This window comes from Desmodus rotundus, chromosome 5 (assembly GCF_022682495.2).
Source record: "Desmodus rotundus isolate HL8 chromosome 5, HLdesRot8A.1, whole genome shotgun sequence".
Classification (NCBI taxonomy): Eukaryota; Metazoa; Chordata; class Mammalia; order Chiroptera; family Phyllostomidae; genus Desmodus; species Desmodus rotundus.
This window is the reverse complement of record NC_071391.1, coordinates 115,845,969-115,863,132: the sequence shown is the minus strand read 5'-3', so window position 1 is coordinate 115,863,132 and position 17,164 is coordinate 115,845,969. Positions and strand designations below refer to the sequence as shown.

The 17,164-nt window shown below is 48.2% G+C and overlaps 1 protein-coding gene across 2 annotated transcripts in view; it reads left to right on the top strand.

Moving 5' to 3' along the window:
* The window catches only part of HK2 (hexokinase 2), a 58,140-nt gene that overhangs the window by 16,391 nt on the left and 24,585 nt on the right, over window positions 1-17,164 (top strand). For both annotated transcript variants that reach the window (XM_024558444.4, XM_045193812.2), the window contains exons 2-3: window positions 425-587; window positions 14,982-15,130. In XM_024558444.4, coding sequence (XP_024414212.2) covers window positions 425-587; window positions 14,982-15,130 — 312 coding nt within the window. The remainder of the gene's footprint in view (window positions 1-424; window positions 588-14,981; window positions 15,131-17,164) is intronic.

Below are 17,164 nucleotides of genomic sequence, written 5' to 3'. Positions count from 1 at the left end.
TAAAATTAAACCTCTTTTTCTAATTTTTTAAAAGATGTTTTATTTATTTATTTTTAGAGAAGGGAAGGGAGGCAGAAAGAGAGGGAAACATCAATGTGTGTTCCCCTCATGCGCCCCCTGTTGGGGACCTGGCCCGCCACCCAGGCATGTGCCCTGACTGGGAATTGAACCCCCTACCCTTTGCAGGCCAGCACTCCATCCACTGAGCTACACCAGCCAGGGCTATTTTTCTAATACTAATTTTTAGCTTAGTTTTTTTTAAAAGACAAAGTCCTGTCAAATGGATTCTGGTTAAATGGTCTTGTGTAACCTATATATAACAGATTTTGCTCTTTTGAAGGGTTGAGTGAAGTTCAATGATATAGATACATACCATAATTTATTTAACTTACAGGCCTCCACTCTTGTTTTCCCCTTTTTGCAGGTGGACCAGTATCTCTATCACATGCGTCTTTCTGATGAGACCCTTCTGGAGATTTCTAAGAGGTTTTGCAAGGAGATGGAGAAAGGGCTGGGAGCTACCACCCACCCCACTGCCTCAGTGAAGATGCTGCCCACCTTTGTGAGATCTACTCCAGACGGGACAGGTACTGCGCTGTGGGGCAGCAAGGTGGAGGGGATGGCTCTGGCTGCTCCACTGCTGGAGGGAGACTTGGGTGGCTTTGCTCAGGGACCTGAAGAATTGTATATCAGTGAAGGTTCTCTGGTTTGCGGCCTGGCTAATTTAAGCATGCAGCAAATTTAACGAAGTCTGTGGGGCAGGTTAGCCAGGAAGACTGACACAGCAGGCAGCGTTGGCCGTCAAGGTAGAAGTATATCCTTGTCAGCGGAGCAGGGCCTTGCTGTCAGGCATCTGGCTCCCGTTCATGTACTGAGGAAGGCTGCTTGGCTCAGTTTGGGATTTTACGGATTGAAATTGCACTTAGTGATGGTGATGAACAACAAATGTGCCTAAGACGGTCATGGCCATGGGCCACGGCAGTCTCTGGTCCATCTCACCAGCACATTCCACAGTCTTACTGGAGAAGCAGTGTGGTACAGATCATCCTAGGTTGTTCTTGAACTCATAAAAAAAGAGTATTAAATGTCCAAATAGACTTGGGAGAATGTGAAGCCAAAGTGCATATTAAGATATTAAAGGCTCTGAAGTTGTGCAGTAACTTCAAGCTTTGTTCAATCCCCTTATTTGGATTCAGCGCTGCTTTTCATGGTGTACCACCAGGCAAGTGATGAAGTGATGGAGAAAAGGGCCACGGTGGAGACTGATGTTGAAGGGTGGACTGGGGCCAGATCACAGAAGGCCTAGCATGCCTACCTAAAACTTTGAGTCTTTCTTCAGTAACCACTGGCGACTAACCGAAAGCTTTTGAGGGGTTTGAGGAGAGCTGTCTCGGTGCAACAGGCATCATCAGCAGTGTGTGCAGAGTGGAGGAGGGGTGATGGCAGCTGGTGGAGCACAGGATAGTGGCCCAGGTGGCGTGTGGTAGGCAGGGCTGAGAGAGAATTCTATGGTGATGCCAGGGTATTGAGCCCAGCTGCCTGGGGGTGGCAATATCCTCAGAGAAGGGAATGGTCGCCCTGGCTGGTGTGGCTCAGTGGATTGAGTCCCGGCCTGCGAACCAAAGGGTCACCTGACCAGTTCCCAGTCAGGGCACATGCCTGGGTTGTAGGCCAGGTCCCCAGTATGTATGTGTTTGCCTAAGACTTGGGACCCAGCCAGGACCCAAGGGTGTGACCTTGTTCAGGATTGTCCTCTGAGTGTGTGTGTGTCTCAGCTCTTCAAAGAGCTCCGTGGGGTGAGGGGCCTCCCCCAGTTCTTGAGTGTCCCTTGTATGCCCTCTAGATGGGCACCTATTGTACCTGCCACTCCCTCTGACTGGTGGCCACACTTGTTTCTTTTGTTTCTATTTGACATTGTGATAAATTTACCAGTTCCTTAAGGCCAAGGACCTTGTCTTTATTTCAGGTACTAGCACTAAGCCAGTACCTGAATATTTACTAAATGTATATCATGGGTAAGGGCTTTTTTGAGTTCCTACTTGCACTAACTCATTTATTTTTCACAAAACCCTACAAGGAAGTGCGTACCAATTTTACATATATATACAACTTTTTTTAAGATGAATTTAAATCACTTGCCTAAGGCCACACAGCTAATGAGAGGCCTGGTCAGGATTCAAACTTATCCGTGTCAAAGGTCAAGTGTTAAGACATTACATTGTGCGAGCACGATCAGAGCCACCCAGCACATCAGGTTGGGTTTGAATGTCTCACCCGTAGTGCAGGCTGATGAATAAGTTTGCTGGAGAGGACAAGGTATGAGACCGGCTTTTTTTCTTCTCATTGCTTTCCTGAGATTGGAGGCACAGAGCCCCCCGCTGTGTCTTGAGGTTTGCACTGGTGGCTGCACTGTGTGGTCATTAGTCTCCTTCCCTGGTCTCAGGGCGGAGTCCTGGGAGCCCATCTGTGACCCACCTCTGCCCCAGTGTGGAGCGGCAGGTACGCTTTTGGCCTCTGTGAACGTGAGTTGCCTGGATTGAGGACGGGAGCCAGAGGCCAACTCCTGCATCTTTCTGGGGCTGGAGTGTCTGGGGCAGGACTTGTCTGCCTGACCTCCTTTCTGTGCAGAAACAGTGGGACTTTACATGGTTTTTGTGAAACCCAGAGTGCCTCTTTATACTTGCAATTCTACAGGGTAAATGGAGATGGTGTGTAAAAGGAATACTGTGCATTGATGTTTTATTCACTGAAGCAGAGCAAGTGCCCCTTAGAGAACTGGAGACCAGATGATAGGAAACCCAGCCCCCAGCCCCTTGGTTTTTCACTTGTGGAAGGGCCCATGGCCGGGCTCTTTATCTCCGCTCCCTGGGACTCAACCTTTTCTCCTTTGTAAAGTGAGAGTAGATCCAGCAGACCCAATCATTTTGCACATGTGATGGAACTAGAGCATTTGAGTATTTATACACAAAGTTTCTTGCAGTACTGTAAAGAGGGAAAACGCTGAATGTCCATCAGTTGGGCACTGGCCAATTAATGCAGAAAACAGTCCTCTGCAACTGATCCCAAAGCACGAGATAGATTTATCTGTATTTATATTCTGCGGAGTCATGTATACATGTGCGTGTGCACAGGTGTATAATGTTTCAAGCATATACTCGTGTACTGAACTACTAATACTGGTTATCCTGGGATGTGAGGCTGGCAATAACTAGTTAAGTTGAAAGGTGTGTGTATGACAACTCAGCAATTCCAGCTGTAACTTGAATGGACTCATATATAGCTCAGGAACTCAAGGAGACGTGTCCAAGAATGCTCACAGCAGTGTTGCTTAGGACGGCATTTTGGGAATAGTTTATGGGAGAGTCATGTGGTGGCGTGCTACACAGCATGGTGCATCAGTGAGCGTACATAAATTGGCACATTTCAGAAACAGTGAGCGGTGCATTGCAGAAGGCCGGGAACCGCACAGGAGTTGAACCTCAGTGAAAAAGGTCACTCCGAGCAATGCTATTCACTGCTTATGGACATCCACGCATCATAAGATTATTTAAACTGGGAAACGCACACCAGATACATGATGGAGGTTGCTTCTGGGCAGAGAAATGGAACTGCGGGGGCGAATGTGAGAGTATGTCATTGGGGGAGGTCAACATCGAGGCTTCCAGTCTTCTGTTTTGGTCACTGGGGCTATGAGCTATGAGATGACAGCCAGGACCAGAGATGCTTCAAGATATAAAGACCATAAAAAATGAAAATTCTGAAAAGCTCTTAAAGAAAGATCAAATAAAGTAGAAGTGTCTCTGGGGCTGTAAGTTGGGCCAGAGAGGGAGTTTCCCGGTACCCTTCATTAATAAAACATCTTCACTCATATCTGTTTTCTATATTGGGGTCCTGTATTTAAAGACAAAAATTCTCTTTTGTTATTGGTTCCCCGGTAAAGTGCCGAGAGGAGCAGAGTGTGTGGGAACTGTGGCCTTTCCCCAGGATATGGTCACACAGCCCGTGGGCCTTGCTGGTGCACCTGCTTCCTGGCCCAGGCCACAGTCTGGGCTCCGTCGCTGTCACTGGTCGTTCTCTTCCACAGAAGGCCTTCTGGGGGCCTTCGCTCAGGTGGTGTCTGCTCCACGCTGGCCTTTCTCAGAACCTGTCTCAGCCCGTTCCTTTTCAGCATTACTTTTTAAATCTGGGAAATTAACCCTCAGATTTCAATTTCTGATCTAGAGGGACCTAATTCAAATCAGTGGCTCTCTAACTTTTCTAGACTACATACTCACAGCAAGAAACACATATGATTAAACATTGATACACAACTGATACATATTTCAGGGGCTGATGTATATTCTTAAGTGTGATGCAATCAGATCTATGACATTCTAGTCTTTAAAAAAATTGCTGATTACAACCCAGTAAGTTTTTTTCAGCTTGCAGTCACCAAGTCACTGCCTTCAGTGCTCCCCTCCAGTCTCGTACTGGGTGGGTGTCTGTAAGACTGGCTGCTTCTTGCCAGGGATGAGAGGTGGTTTCGGGCCAGTGTGTGGTGAGGGGTGAAGATCAGAATTCTAGGTTTAGATGGGGCTGAATTCCGGCTGCTTGAGAGCATTTCATTTATGCTCTGCTCCTCCATTTTCTTATTTGTAAAAAGGAAACATCAGAGGGCTGGCTAAACTGAGAATTAATGGAGAATCAGATAGGTGACCTTCTACAAACTGTCCACAACTCACCACAGCACGAGGCGCGCCCAGCACGGATTTTACGGAGAGAGGATCGGTGAATCTCCCAAGGTCCTTTTGGGGGGAGCAGGTCTGAGGGTTCATCCCCATCACCAGAGACCCTGCATTTTGGAGTGAGGACCAGGCCCATCACACTGGAGGAAAATGAACCCCAGGTTATGGCTCGAATTCTGGTGAGAAGGAAGGCCCTAGCTACCTAAGGGTAATCAGAGTCCTGGTAGAAAATGTGGGAGAGGCGTCAGGAGGTTCCAGGCCGTTCACATATGTCATGGAGGCCTCCATTACTCCGAAGGAAAACGAACCCCACGTGATGGTTTGAGTTCTTGGTGAGAAGGAAGGGAATGTCAGCAGCCACTGAGCCCTGTTGGGGCTCATTTCAAAATACCTGCGCTTCAAAGGTGTGTGGGCCACTCGGTGCGAATAAACATAGTTGGTACAGATGAAAATGAGATACACATAAAGGGCCCAAGAATACCTTACTTAGATGACTGACTTCGGTGTCATCTGGGGTGTGTATATAAAATAAAAATCCCTATTTTTTCCCACCAGAAAGTTTAAAAATGTTGAAGAACTGTGTGATGAGCACCCATGTACAGACTACCTAGATTTTACATCGGTATTTGTGAGGCTTGCTTTCTCACACCCCTCTCTCCTTCCAGTCACCTTTCCGTTGTTCTGTTTGAACCATTGCAAAGTAATTGCCGCAGTCAGTTCAGTCCTAAAGCTTCAGCATGCACATTACTAACTAGAGTTCAGTATTTTCTCTCTTTTCTCTTGGTGCAAAGTTGTGTGTGCCAATGCTGGGCTCTTGGACACACCACTAGTGGTGTATTTTAAGCTTATCTACCCCTCCCTCCATTGTTAACACAAGGCATTAATTTTTCTCTTAGTAACTCAGACCTAGTTCTTCGGCTTGCTCAGTAAAGACCCCCAAGGCTGGTCCTCTGTGTGGCAGCGGTGTGCGGAGCTGCCTTGTGCCCTGCCTTTGAAAGCGAAAATTATGCCGGGAAGATAGGCCTCCATGGATGAAATGATTACAGAATGATATGAGTCATATAACACAAGCACATGATATGACATAGAGAGATTAGCCTGGTAATAGATTGCGTGGAGGCTGGTAAAACCCTGAAAGGGGCCCTTATCACGGTCGCTCAGCACTGTATCAACAGCCAGACAGTGGAGATAGATCAGTAGCATGCACATAAATTAATAAGTGGGTTTATATGGTATTTACAATATAAACTGAAGATTGTACTGATAAATGGCCTCCGTGTAGTAGTAGCTAGAGTTTATTAGATGTTTACATGCACCAGGCATTGTGCCAAACACTTTATGCTTTCTTTGCATTGAATCTTAATCAAAAACTTTGTGTGTGTGTGTGTGTGTTTCCCTGTGTCCTGGGGAGTGGTGGGGAAGGTGCTGGCTAGACTAGGTTATTACTATCCCCTTTTAGCAGATGATGAAATCTGTGTATTAGATTTCTAATAACTTACCCCAATCATATGGTTAAAACAGGATTTGAACCCAGTTCTGCCTGGCTGAAAATTTTAACACACTCAGCACCTATACAATATTGAAACCTAATCATGTTTTAATCTTATGAAGAGTGGTTTCACATCTGTGGAGCTAATGGAATAAGTACCTCTCTGTGACTGGCATATATTTTAAGCTTAAGAAACATTTCCTGATATAGAAGCACCAGGAAGGTGCATTCCGATGGTGCTGTGGGTGATTTTGGCGGGGGAGGGGGATGGGGACTCACAATGTGTTTCTGCACTGCAGGCCCTTCCCTTCAGTCAGAGCAGCTCTATTTGTCTCTTTCTCTCCATTCTGGCATTTGGCATCCTGTTGCTTAAAATAGTTTGAAAACCAATGATGTGGAAGATCAGATTTCCCTATTCCTTGACTGTGGCAGACACCAGCATTAACTGACTGTGTGATTTGATACCTTTAATAACGTGGAGTTACTTTATTTCTGAACAATGGAGTGGAGACCGGCATTGTATTTATAACGAGTAGCCGGGACCTTGGAGCTTAAGAAGAAGCTGCCAGATGTGGTGGTGACCCCGTGGGTCCAGGCACACAGAAACATGTGCTCTGGGACCTGTGTCTGGAAAGGTTAGTTTTGCTGGATTACCCACCCAGGACCAGGAGATTTATCTTTTTAGTTCTCTTAATTGGAGTCCATGCCGTACACTCTCAGAGCGCTCCATAGAGGTGCCCGAGCAGGCACTGGAAATGTAAAGGATAAACGAGGTCTCTCAACCCAGAGCCACTCAGTGGAGGAAGAGCAGAATGTTCAGTGCAGCCACCTGGCACCCCCCCCGCCCCCCGACATATTCCTACTTTATAGGATAGGTAGGAGTAAGGTCCCTTTGGGGACACTGAGTTATTATAAAATCACTTCAGGAACTCAGTGTGAATGGATGGCTGTGTGTCTTTGACCTACATCAAAGTTCAAGGCTGCATGCCTGGGGCAGTGGGTGACAAGGAAGGGCTGATGCTCCAGCGGTTGGCTCTAACGTGGCTCTCAGGTGACCAGCCATCTGATTTGCCCAGGACTCTCCTAGTTTCAGCACTGGAAGTCCCATGTGGATCTGGGGCCCACCAGAGTGGTTGGCCGCCCTACACAGCCCTACGTCCCTGGCTTTCATCACCACCTGACTCGACTATACTTCAGCAGCCCCCGTCTAACACCCGGCTCTAGAGCCCTCATCTACAGGGCTACTGGAGTCTGCTTGGAAGCACAAACCTGACCTTCTGCTCAAAACTGAAGTCCTTGGCATTGACATTTACTGTGTCCTTGTAGCCGTGTCAAAGGCGCTCTAGGTTGTAGCCACTCTGGATATGCCACTCCTTGACCATGAACTCCTTTCTCTCTCTGGCAACTCCATACCCATCCACTAAGGCCTGGCGGTCTCTGTTGCTCTCGGAACAGCCTTCCTCATCTGAGCAGAAATAATCATTCCTTCTCTGAGGGGAACCCCCCAAGACCCCAGGAATTTATTTATAAAAAATTTGTGTATTTATTCTTACGTGTTTAAACTTCAGTCACCTTCAGAGTATTCTCCATTTGATGCAACACACCTATGGAGACTTTTTTCCCAGTGCTCAAAACAGTGTTTGAACTCATCAATTCTGATGCCTTTTGGTGCTTCTGCTGTTTTTTTGTTTCACCTCTTCCACATGAGCAAAACGTTTCCCTTTGAGGACATTTTTCATCTGGGAAACAAAAAAAAGTTGCTGGGGTGAGATCGGGTGGATAGGGAGGGTGGGGCACGGGGGTCATGCTGTGTTTGGTCAAAAACTGATGAACACTCAGCACAGTGTGGGCAGGTGTGCTGGTAAATCACCCATCATGAAACGGGCAAACGCATTGAAAGAGTCTTCAAAAAAAATTCACCGAAGCCGAACACAGCCTCTCACAACACCAGGTGACTCACCGATACAGATGGGTCCCTAGGATCCTCACCGAGGGGGAAGCCTGTACTACAAGGGGCCCGCACTCCAGAAGATAATTCCGGGTTTTTTGGGGGGTGCCCTCTTTTATAACATTCCCATCCCTCTACTTGCCACAGTGTGTCTAACTGCTCCCTTTCTCCCTGTCCAGTCAGGGACAGGTAACTGTCTCCAATGCTCAGTGCTGAAATAACTAATCACAGAATGGGGAAGTATTTCGTTGGTAGGTTCTAGAACAGATTCAGTGCTTGACTCTCAAAATAGTGATTCTTAAAACATTTTTTAAGTAGTGAACTCCACTCTGAACTTAAAACAGAATGAAATCTTTTATGTTGAACACCATCTGTAAGACAGTTAAGAGCAGGAAAAAGAAATAAAATTGGAAGTGAGGAGGTGGGAGGTGAGGCTGTGCCTTAATTGGCCACCCGTGACCCTCACCAAGGCAGACCTTGCCACCTTCAAGGATCCCCAGAACTCTGGGGGTGCTGCATAAAAGCCACTTGTTTAAAAGGAGGCTTCTGGAGCTTGTGGTTCTGGAGAAGTCAATTTAGTCACCTTAAGAAGCCCTGGGGTGAGAGGCGGGGCTCTGTCTCCAACCTTAACCAGGCAGAGCACTGCCACTTCTGAGCACAGTCGCCTGTGCCAAACGGGCCCTGCCGCTTACAAGTACAAAACCAAACTAAACCCATGTGCACGTCACTCTTAGAGCCGTGGCTGGCACGCTGCTCCAAGTGACCGGCGGGAGGAACAGGTGGAGATCTATTTTAATTAGTGGCAAGTACCTAATGATTGAAAATAGACCCTGTTAGAAAATTCAGCTGGCCCTTGTCCCTCACCCTTTAAAAACTGCACGGACATTGTCAGGAACCAGCCACCTGTTAGTGAGTGAGTGACATTACCAATGCTGGAGTGTGGCCTGCTGAGATACCTGACGGATGTTGTACTAAGATGATGGTGACTGTCATGTTCAGGCAGTCAGTCAAATGCCACTTGAGTCCTCCTCAGAGACAGGTGAGTTCCCAGGGACATGGGAACCCCTTTATCTTGCTGACCTATGGAGCCTCACTGCATGTGGGCAGAGTGGTAGTTCAGGATGGGAAATGAGTCAGCAAAGCAACTAACAACCTGAATTTTAACTGCTGGGTGGCCGATGGTGGGTGGCAGGGCCTAGCAGCGCTCCTGTTGCCAGTTCCTCGTCGCTGCTGGCCCCCATCACTTCTTTGAGTCTGTTTTCTTTTAGTAGAGAGTTGGTACCTTTTTTCTTTTCTCTCTTTTTTTAATAGTTTATTTTTTATTATATTTTTCCCATTGCCATTTATCCGCCTTACACCCTCTCTTTTCTCTTGACTATTTTTGGAGGGGGATATTTTTAATTAGAAGGACCCTCAGCTGAGAGGGCTTGGAGAGTATCCAGTAAGGCGGGAATAGAGGTTAGGTAAAATTGCATGAGTTGACACCTCATTGTGGCTATGGTAAAAGCTTGCATCAATGAGCTTCAGTGGGTCCTGGGTCTGTCCCTCTGGGAAGGGCGTGTCACCTCTAGTCAGAGGACATACGTATGCCATCTCCCACTCAGGTCTGAGCATTTGGCCATTAAAATGGGCCATGGTTGCTGATAAAGATTTAGGGCGTCTTTGCTTTCATTTTCACCACTTTATGGCTTATTTGCTTCCATCCTGGATTCTGTGATAGGCCACCCTGGGCTTCCAGGAACCAAGGCCACAAGAGGTGTGGGTGTGGTGCAGAGAGGCAGGCATGGGGTTTAGGGTCAGCCAGTAGTTGTGAAACCTGAATGACCTTCGCTAAGTGACTCAACCTGTGCACTACAGTGTGACTTCCTCTGACGCCCGGGCCAGCTTGGAGACCGCTGGCAACCTCTGGGTTCTGTCCTCTTGGCCTCTTGAGTGCAGAACCGCTTATTTAATGATTTTTGACTTTCCCTTGAGCAGCCCCCTTGCTCACTGCAGTAGACAACTTCGCTGGAGAGCCAGACCTGGATTTGAATACTGGTTTTCTTAACCAGAAAATTGGGATCGTAATGCCCAACAGGGTTGTTGGAGATTAATGAGGTAATGTTTATAAACAAAGTGACCATCACTTAACAAATGTTAGTTTCTCTTCCATTAAGATCTTTTGCATGTTGGGCCCTAACTGAACCTCCCTCACACCTGCCTGTCTTCCATGGTTTAATTATCGCAAGAATCCAGATGCCGTTGAAAGAGTCTGACTCGGTCCTGGGGCAAGGGAGACAAAGACAGGATTCCGAGCTTCAGTTTTTGAGATCAGTCACATAAAGTAGAAGATGAATTTGATTTTTTAAATAAGCCTATGGTGAAACTTGCTTCCTTTATTTTAGCAGTGGTGGTGACCACATTCAGAGGAATCGGAGAGATTTAGAAAGAATGGTGAACAAATGTAATCTTCAGAATTTCTTGAGAGACAATATAAAACCCAGAAATTATAAATATTTTGACAACATAAAAATTAAACATTTCTACATGGCAGAAAAGATTAAGAGACACATACCACTGGAAAAAAATAATTGCAAATATACAACCAACAAAACCATTTTCCTTAATATACAAATAGCTCTTTTAGATTATTAAGAAAATAATGATTTTCTTAAGGGCAAAAGATGTGAATAGAAAATGCATAGCAAAAAGAACTTAAAAGGCTAGTCAGTAATTCAAAATGTCTAACCATATATGAAAGAAAGTAACCAGCCCTGGCTGTTGTGGCTCAGTGGACTTAGCACCTGCCTGTGAACCGAGAGGTCACCAGTTTGATTCCCAGTCAGGGCGCATGCCTGGATTGCGGGCTAGGTCCCCAGCTGGGGGTGTGTGAGAAGCAACCAATCTTATGTGTCTCTCACACATTGATGTTTCTCTCCCCCTTTTTCTCCCTCCCTTTCCCTCTCTCTCTAAAAAATTTTAAAAAAAGTAAATAAAATCTAAAAAGAGAAAAGAAAGAAAAGAAAGTAACCAAGTTTAAAAATGGAGACACCACTTCAAGCCAGGAGGTTGGCAAAGATTAAATGCTGTATAACTTTGGACAGTGGTGGGTGTGAATCCCACCTGCTGGTTTGTGTGGAAATTGGTGAGACCTTCTTGGAAGATACTATCTTCCAAATTGAAAACACATCCTTAGAACCAGAGATTCAAGCTCTTTTCTTGGAATGTATCAGTTAACAGCCTTCCCTGTCCTGATAAGTAAATATACCTAAGGACACCCAATGAACATTAATAGTAGTTACTTTCTGGGTGTTTCCTTTTCACTTTTTCCAGTTTTGTACCATTTTAACTTTTTCTTATCAGATGTTTGTATTTTGTTATTTTTTAGAAATAAAATTGTTTCCCAAACACAACAGCATGCTAACGATAAAAGAAGCCGTACCTCTGACCTTAGGGTCTCATATAAATCCCCCAATTGGCATTACATTTTGCTTTTACCAATGAGCAAATGCAATATGGGATATTCTCTTAGTACCTGTGTCCTCCAGCACTAATTGACATCACTCAGCAGGATGACCTCTCTGGACCTCGCTGGGTTTCTGCCATGTGCCTGTGCACTTTCTTAGCAAACCTGCTCAGGCATGTTTTCTGCCCCAGAGCCTTGCTCCTCCCCGTCCAGGGCGACGGTACAGGCCTGCAGATCTTCCTTCATACCCCGTCACACTCGCACTGTCCGCTCTGAGCTCCTGGAATGTCCGGGAAGGGGCGCCGTGGAGGCAGGACTGGAGCCAGGAGTAGGAATAGGAGGAGTGGGTAGGGACTGGAGGGTTTGAGAAGAACTAGGAGGGGAGCTACATAGTTGCGCAGAGGAATAGTAATGACGACAGTTACTGACAACTTATGATGTACTCATATGTTCACATGTGACATGTTCTGTATTTCATGGACGCTTCATGACCCCCCAGGAGAAGTCAGCATTATGAGCCCCATCCTCCAGGCGCGGTGACAGGGCTCAGAGAGTGCACAGGGGTGAAGCGGCTGAGTGGGCATTCAAACCAAAGTCTGCCCGAAGTCTCTAAGGTGCAGCCGTAGCCACTGTTCCACGTGCTCAGTGTGGGCAGCTGTGCTCGTAAATCACCCTTCATGAAACAGGCAAACACATTGCAAGAGTCTTCAAAAAAAATTCACTGAAGCCAAACATGGCCTCTCACAACAACGCCAGGTGGTACAGTGATGCAGATGGGTTCCTAGAACACTCACCTAGTGGGGGAAACCTGTACTACCAGGGGCCCACCCTCCAGAAGATAATTAGGTTTTGGGGGGTTCCGCATGTATTTGTGCAGATGGTACTGGGGAGGAGGGATACAGAGGAATGTCTGTTTTGGTGGAGTCTGAAAAAAAGCAAAGATGACATTCCATACTGGGAACGGAATTATCCGCAGAAGTTTGTTATTTGTGGTTTCCCTTCAGACCGTTAGGAAATACTACTGCAAAACCACTGTTCTTGAAGGAGCTGTGCCTCTCAGTGAACTGAGCAGGGCTGGCCTGGAATCATGACGAACCAGCAGCAGCAGCAGCTGCAGCCGCCTCAGTCCCTGGTGGCTGCCGATTCAGCGGATTGCATGTGGCCTGGGCTGCAGAGTGCTGATGTGGACATCATCTCTGATTTTCCTTTTAATCCCTCATGACAACCACCACATAGCTTTTCGTACACTCTGGCTGAGGTTCCAATACCAGGGAGGCTCAGAGCTGGAGTGCCTGGAAAAGTTGCCTCAGGCCATGAGGGGAGCAGAGTCACCCCAGGTGGGGTTGAGGTTGTCCCAGCTCTCTAAAAACTGTAGCTAGTAAAGCAGGGAGGTTGGTGTCCAGATGCCTGGGAGGGAACAGAAACTTTGTGTCCCTGTGCAGGAAAGTCACTGGAGTAGATTCCCGTGGCTTTTCTCGGACGGGTCTCTTCAGTCTCCCTCCAGCAGCGTTGATTTTTTTTTTTTTTTAATGATTTTGTTATTTTCAGAGAGAGGGGAGGGGAAGGAGAAAGAGAGGGAGAAAAACATTGATTGGTTGCCTCTCGCATGCCCCCAGATACGGACCTGGCCTGTAACCCAGGCATGTGCCCTCACTGGGAATTGAACCAGCAACCTTTTGGTTTGCAAGCCGGCGCTCAGTCCACTGAGCCACACTACCAGCCAGAGCTTGATGTTGGTTTTGCTTTTCAGTCTGAGAGGCAGCCCTAACACTGGGCCTGGAAGGCTCAACTGTGGTAGTCGGGCAGTGTTTGCCGACAGCCTGGACGGAAAGTTTCTTTTACTTACCTAGTGTGTCCTAAGTTCTTGGCACTGAGAACCCAAGTGCTTGGCTGGGTGCCCGAGGCACGTTTTCTAGTTTTCCCCTCACAACAACCACGCAATGCATGGCATTCCCATTTTAGAGATGAGGCAGCTGAGGCTCGGAGGCTCAGGACGTTGCCGTGGCCAGAGTTCTGACATAGGCAATGTGGGCTCCCGTTCTGACGTTCTCTGTGTATCAGGCCACCAGACCACAGTTGTGTGGAGGCGAGCTCCCACAGAATCTTGGGTGCACGACGTTTGCCCCAAGTTGCCCCTCTGGACTATAGGGGATGTGGGGAGTGCCCTCAGGGAGCAGGGCAGACATGGTTTTTCTCAGGGCCTGAGCGCGAGCTGCTGAGGGGACCTGGGCTCAGAATAAACCCTGGATGTCGTTCACCTAGAGCATTTCCCTGACCCTCCGACCCATTCCATCCTACTTCAGTGACAGTTTCCCGTTGGGAAAAGGGCTGTGTTGACAAACATGCCAATCAGTGAATCCCCAAGGAAATAATCCTGTATCCTTCTAGACTGTGTGTAGCGGACGACTGGTGGAGCCATTACTGGTGGAGGAGGCTGCTGAGGGGACGCGCCCACCTCCCTCCCCCAGCCCTGGCTCTGGCCTCTGCATCCCTACAGTGCTTTCATGCTGTGCCACACCGCAGAGCTGTCCCTGCCACCAGCTGCGCTGCCATCTACAGCCTGCGTGTTTCCTGTCTGCACTGCTTGTTTCCTGGGGGGAAGGGACTTTGCCTTCCTGGTGGCACCTGAAGATCTCCATCCTCTTGTGTCTGTGGGGATTCCCTCTCTCGCTCTGCCTGAGCTCTGGGCTTGTTTGAGTGGAGTGAAGACACTGGCCTGACTCCTGTCTTCCATACTCTTGGGTCAGCATTCTCCCACATTTAAATAAGCCTAGAAGTTTTTTTGAGGGGCACCTGCTTAGTTTATTTGCTAGGATCCTTAATTTATAGCCATTTGGACCCTAGTCCAGTCCATCACATTGCTATCACTGTATGCGAACATTAGAAGTGAATTTTATACAGGGGTCACAATGTGGCCGCAGGCCCAGGGGCCCACAGGCCTGTGGCAGTGTGCTGGGTGTCCTGGGGGCATGAAGAACAAAACGGAGGCATGGACTCCTGGCGGGGGGCTGGACGGGCCCCATGAGCTCTGTGGGGACTTGGCTGGGAGCCCCTGGGAAACAGCTCTGTGAGGGGGTGGGTGCCCCATCATTGGACGTGAAACTCTCATTGTTTATGTGAATTGTAAAAGTAATATAAAAGTGCTTAGCATTAAGAAAAAGAATCAGACAGTACATAAATGTGTATAGAAAAAATTAAGACCCACTGGACACCCATTACCAGAGACTACCAGTGTTTTTGGTCCATGGGTTTGAAGGACTCAATGGGTATCAAGGACTCCGTTTATGGCGGGACTCATGGGATTTCAGTCTTGGTCTCTGTGAAGCAGTTTGATCTCGTCTTTTCCAAACTAATAGTGACCCTTCCTGTCTGCAGAACATGGGGAGTTCCTGGCTCTGGACCTTGGAGGGACCAACTTCCGTGTGCTCTGGGTGAGAGTAACAGACAATGGGCTCCAGAAGGTCGAGATGGAGAACCAGATCTACGCCATCCCCGAGGACATCATGCGAGGCAGTGGCACTCAGGTCCGAACCTGCTCCCAGAGTGGCCGTGGGGGCACTGGGCCCCACAGGCGCAGTCGCTGCTCCTCCTCTGGTCTGGAGGCAGGGGACCCCGGCAGAAGCTTGGATTTCCTGACCTCTCTCTGCATGGTGAAACCCCTCCATGCCTGGACGCTGAGGGCGGGGCCTCCATCAGGAGAGATGCACATGGGCCAGAGAGCAGGAAGCATGTGCATGAGGTGCTGGGGTCTGGACGAGTAGCAGCAGGAGGAGTTTTGACTTGCCCTCTCTTTTGAGGTCTGCTTGCATGTGCTGATTATTGAGGAAAGCCCGCCGTCAGGAGGCTGGGCCCACACTCCTGGATGCCTGATTGTTAGCGGTGCTGCTGAGTGGCCAGTCAGTAGAATCCCTGATTGTGGTTTGACACTGCCACCGCCACTGGCCACTCTGCAGCCCCTTTGGCTCACAGTTGTTACCATAGCATTGTGTGAAAAGGAGACCCGCCCCATTGCCTTTGTGGTTATTTGCGCTCTGTCTTCTTAACTCTCTAAAACAGAAGGGGTTTTGCACACAAGGACGGGAGCCTGTTGAGAAAACATCAAAATCCAGCTTTGGGGAGTCTGTCCCACCTGGCATCACAGTGGGTACCATGTGCTTCCACACTGGCCCCAAGTCATGCTTAGTCATCCTCATGTCTCGGTGGCTTCTATGGCCATGTTTTGTACTCAGAATCTACACAATAAAATACATGGATGGAAGGGTTGCTGGTTCGATTCCCAGTCAGGGTACATGTTTGGGTTGCAGGCCAGGTCCCCAGTAGGGGGTGCACAAGAGGCAACCACACATTGATATTTCTCTCCCTCTCTTTCTCCCTCCCTTCCCCTTTCTCTAAAAATAATAAATAAAATCTTAAAAAAAAAGTGGTTGGAGAAGAAATGTGAAATCCAAGTAAGAATCTTCTCAGTGATAGAAAAAAATGAGCAAGGATGGGATTGCCTTCAAGGTGGTCTCTAAACATGTACTGAGCACCTACTGTGCACCGGGCGCTGGTCCTTGTTGGGAATTGAAGTCCTGCTTCTTTCGCTCCAGGGCTTAAAGCCTGGTTGGACCACGAGGAGCATCCCTTCCCCCCAGACCCAATAAAAGCAGTAATAATGTGTCGAAGGGGATGAGTAACCCTCAGGGGGAGAAGCTGATATGTGTGGCCGGCTAAGCAAAAGCACTTTTATGGATCTTCTTATTGTATCCTCAGATGAGCCCTATGAGGCTGGGTGCTCCTGTTATCCACTTTATAGATGTGGGCTTGGAAAGACTGGGTGACCTGGCCTTAGATCACAGAAGTGGGAGGGGCCGGAGGCAGGACGCAAAGCCAGAGCCATATGACCAGAGCCTGTGTTTGCACAACTCGGGGGGTGGGGATGGCAGGTGTCTCTATCTGCTCTGTAGGCCACCTGACGTGGTCCACATGAAGGGCATTACCTGGAACTAGGCCACATGGTGATCTGGGGCTCGGCTACCTGCCCCCACTTCCAGAATAGGAGGTGCTCCCTGAAGGAGCTGGTTCTCCTGCAGACATGAGATCCTGTGGGGCAGGCCCTTTGGGGGTTCTCCCTCTCAAGAATTCCCCCAGGGGAGCCCTCTTACAGAGGGGGCACTCACTGCCGCTACACCAGAAGTGTCTGGCTGGTTGGTGGGTGACAGCCACAGGTCCAGCTATTATTCTCTGCACTTGAATGTCAAGAGAGACTGTGTCTCTCCCTTTCATCTGCTGTACAAAATCCTTCTTGGGATGTTTTTTCTGCTCCTTCTCCAGCTGCTCCCAGTCCATGGGTGGGAATCACTGAAGACATTCCTGCGTTGCTGTAGGGATCACTCTCGCCTGAGTGCTGGCTCTTCTTGCTGTTTTGTGCCCACATGTGCTCAGTAAAATAGTGAATGGAGGAGGCAAAATCCAGGGCTCCGAAGAGGTGGAGCCTTCTCACTCCTGGTGCCCAGTTTTACCCACACCAGGCCGCCTCCTGGGAAAGGACCTTGTGGGGGAGATATTTTTAGACCCTC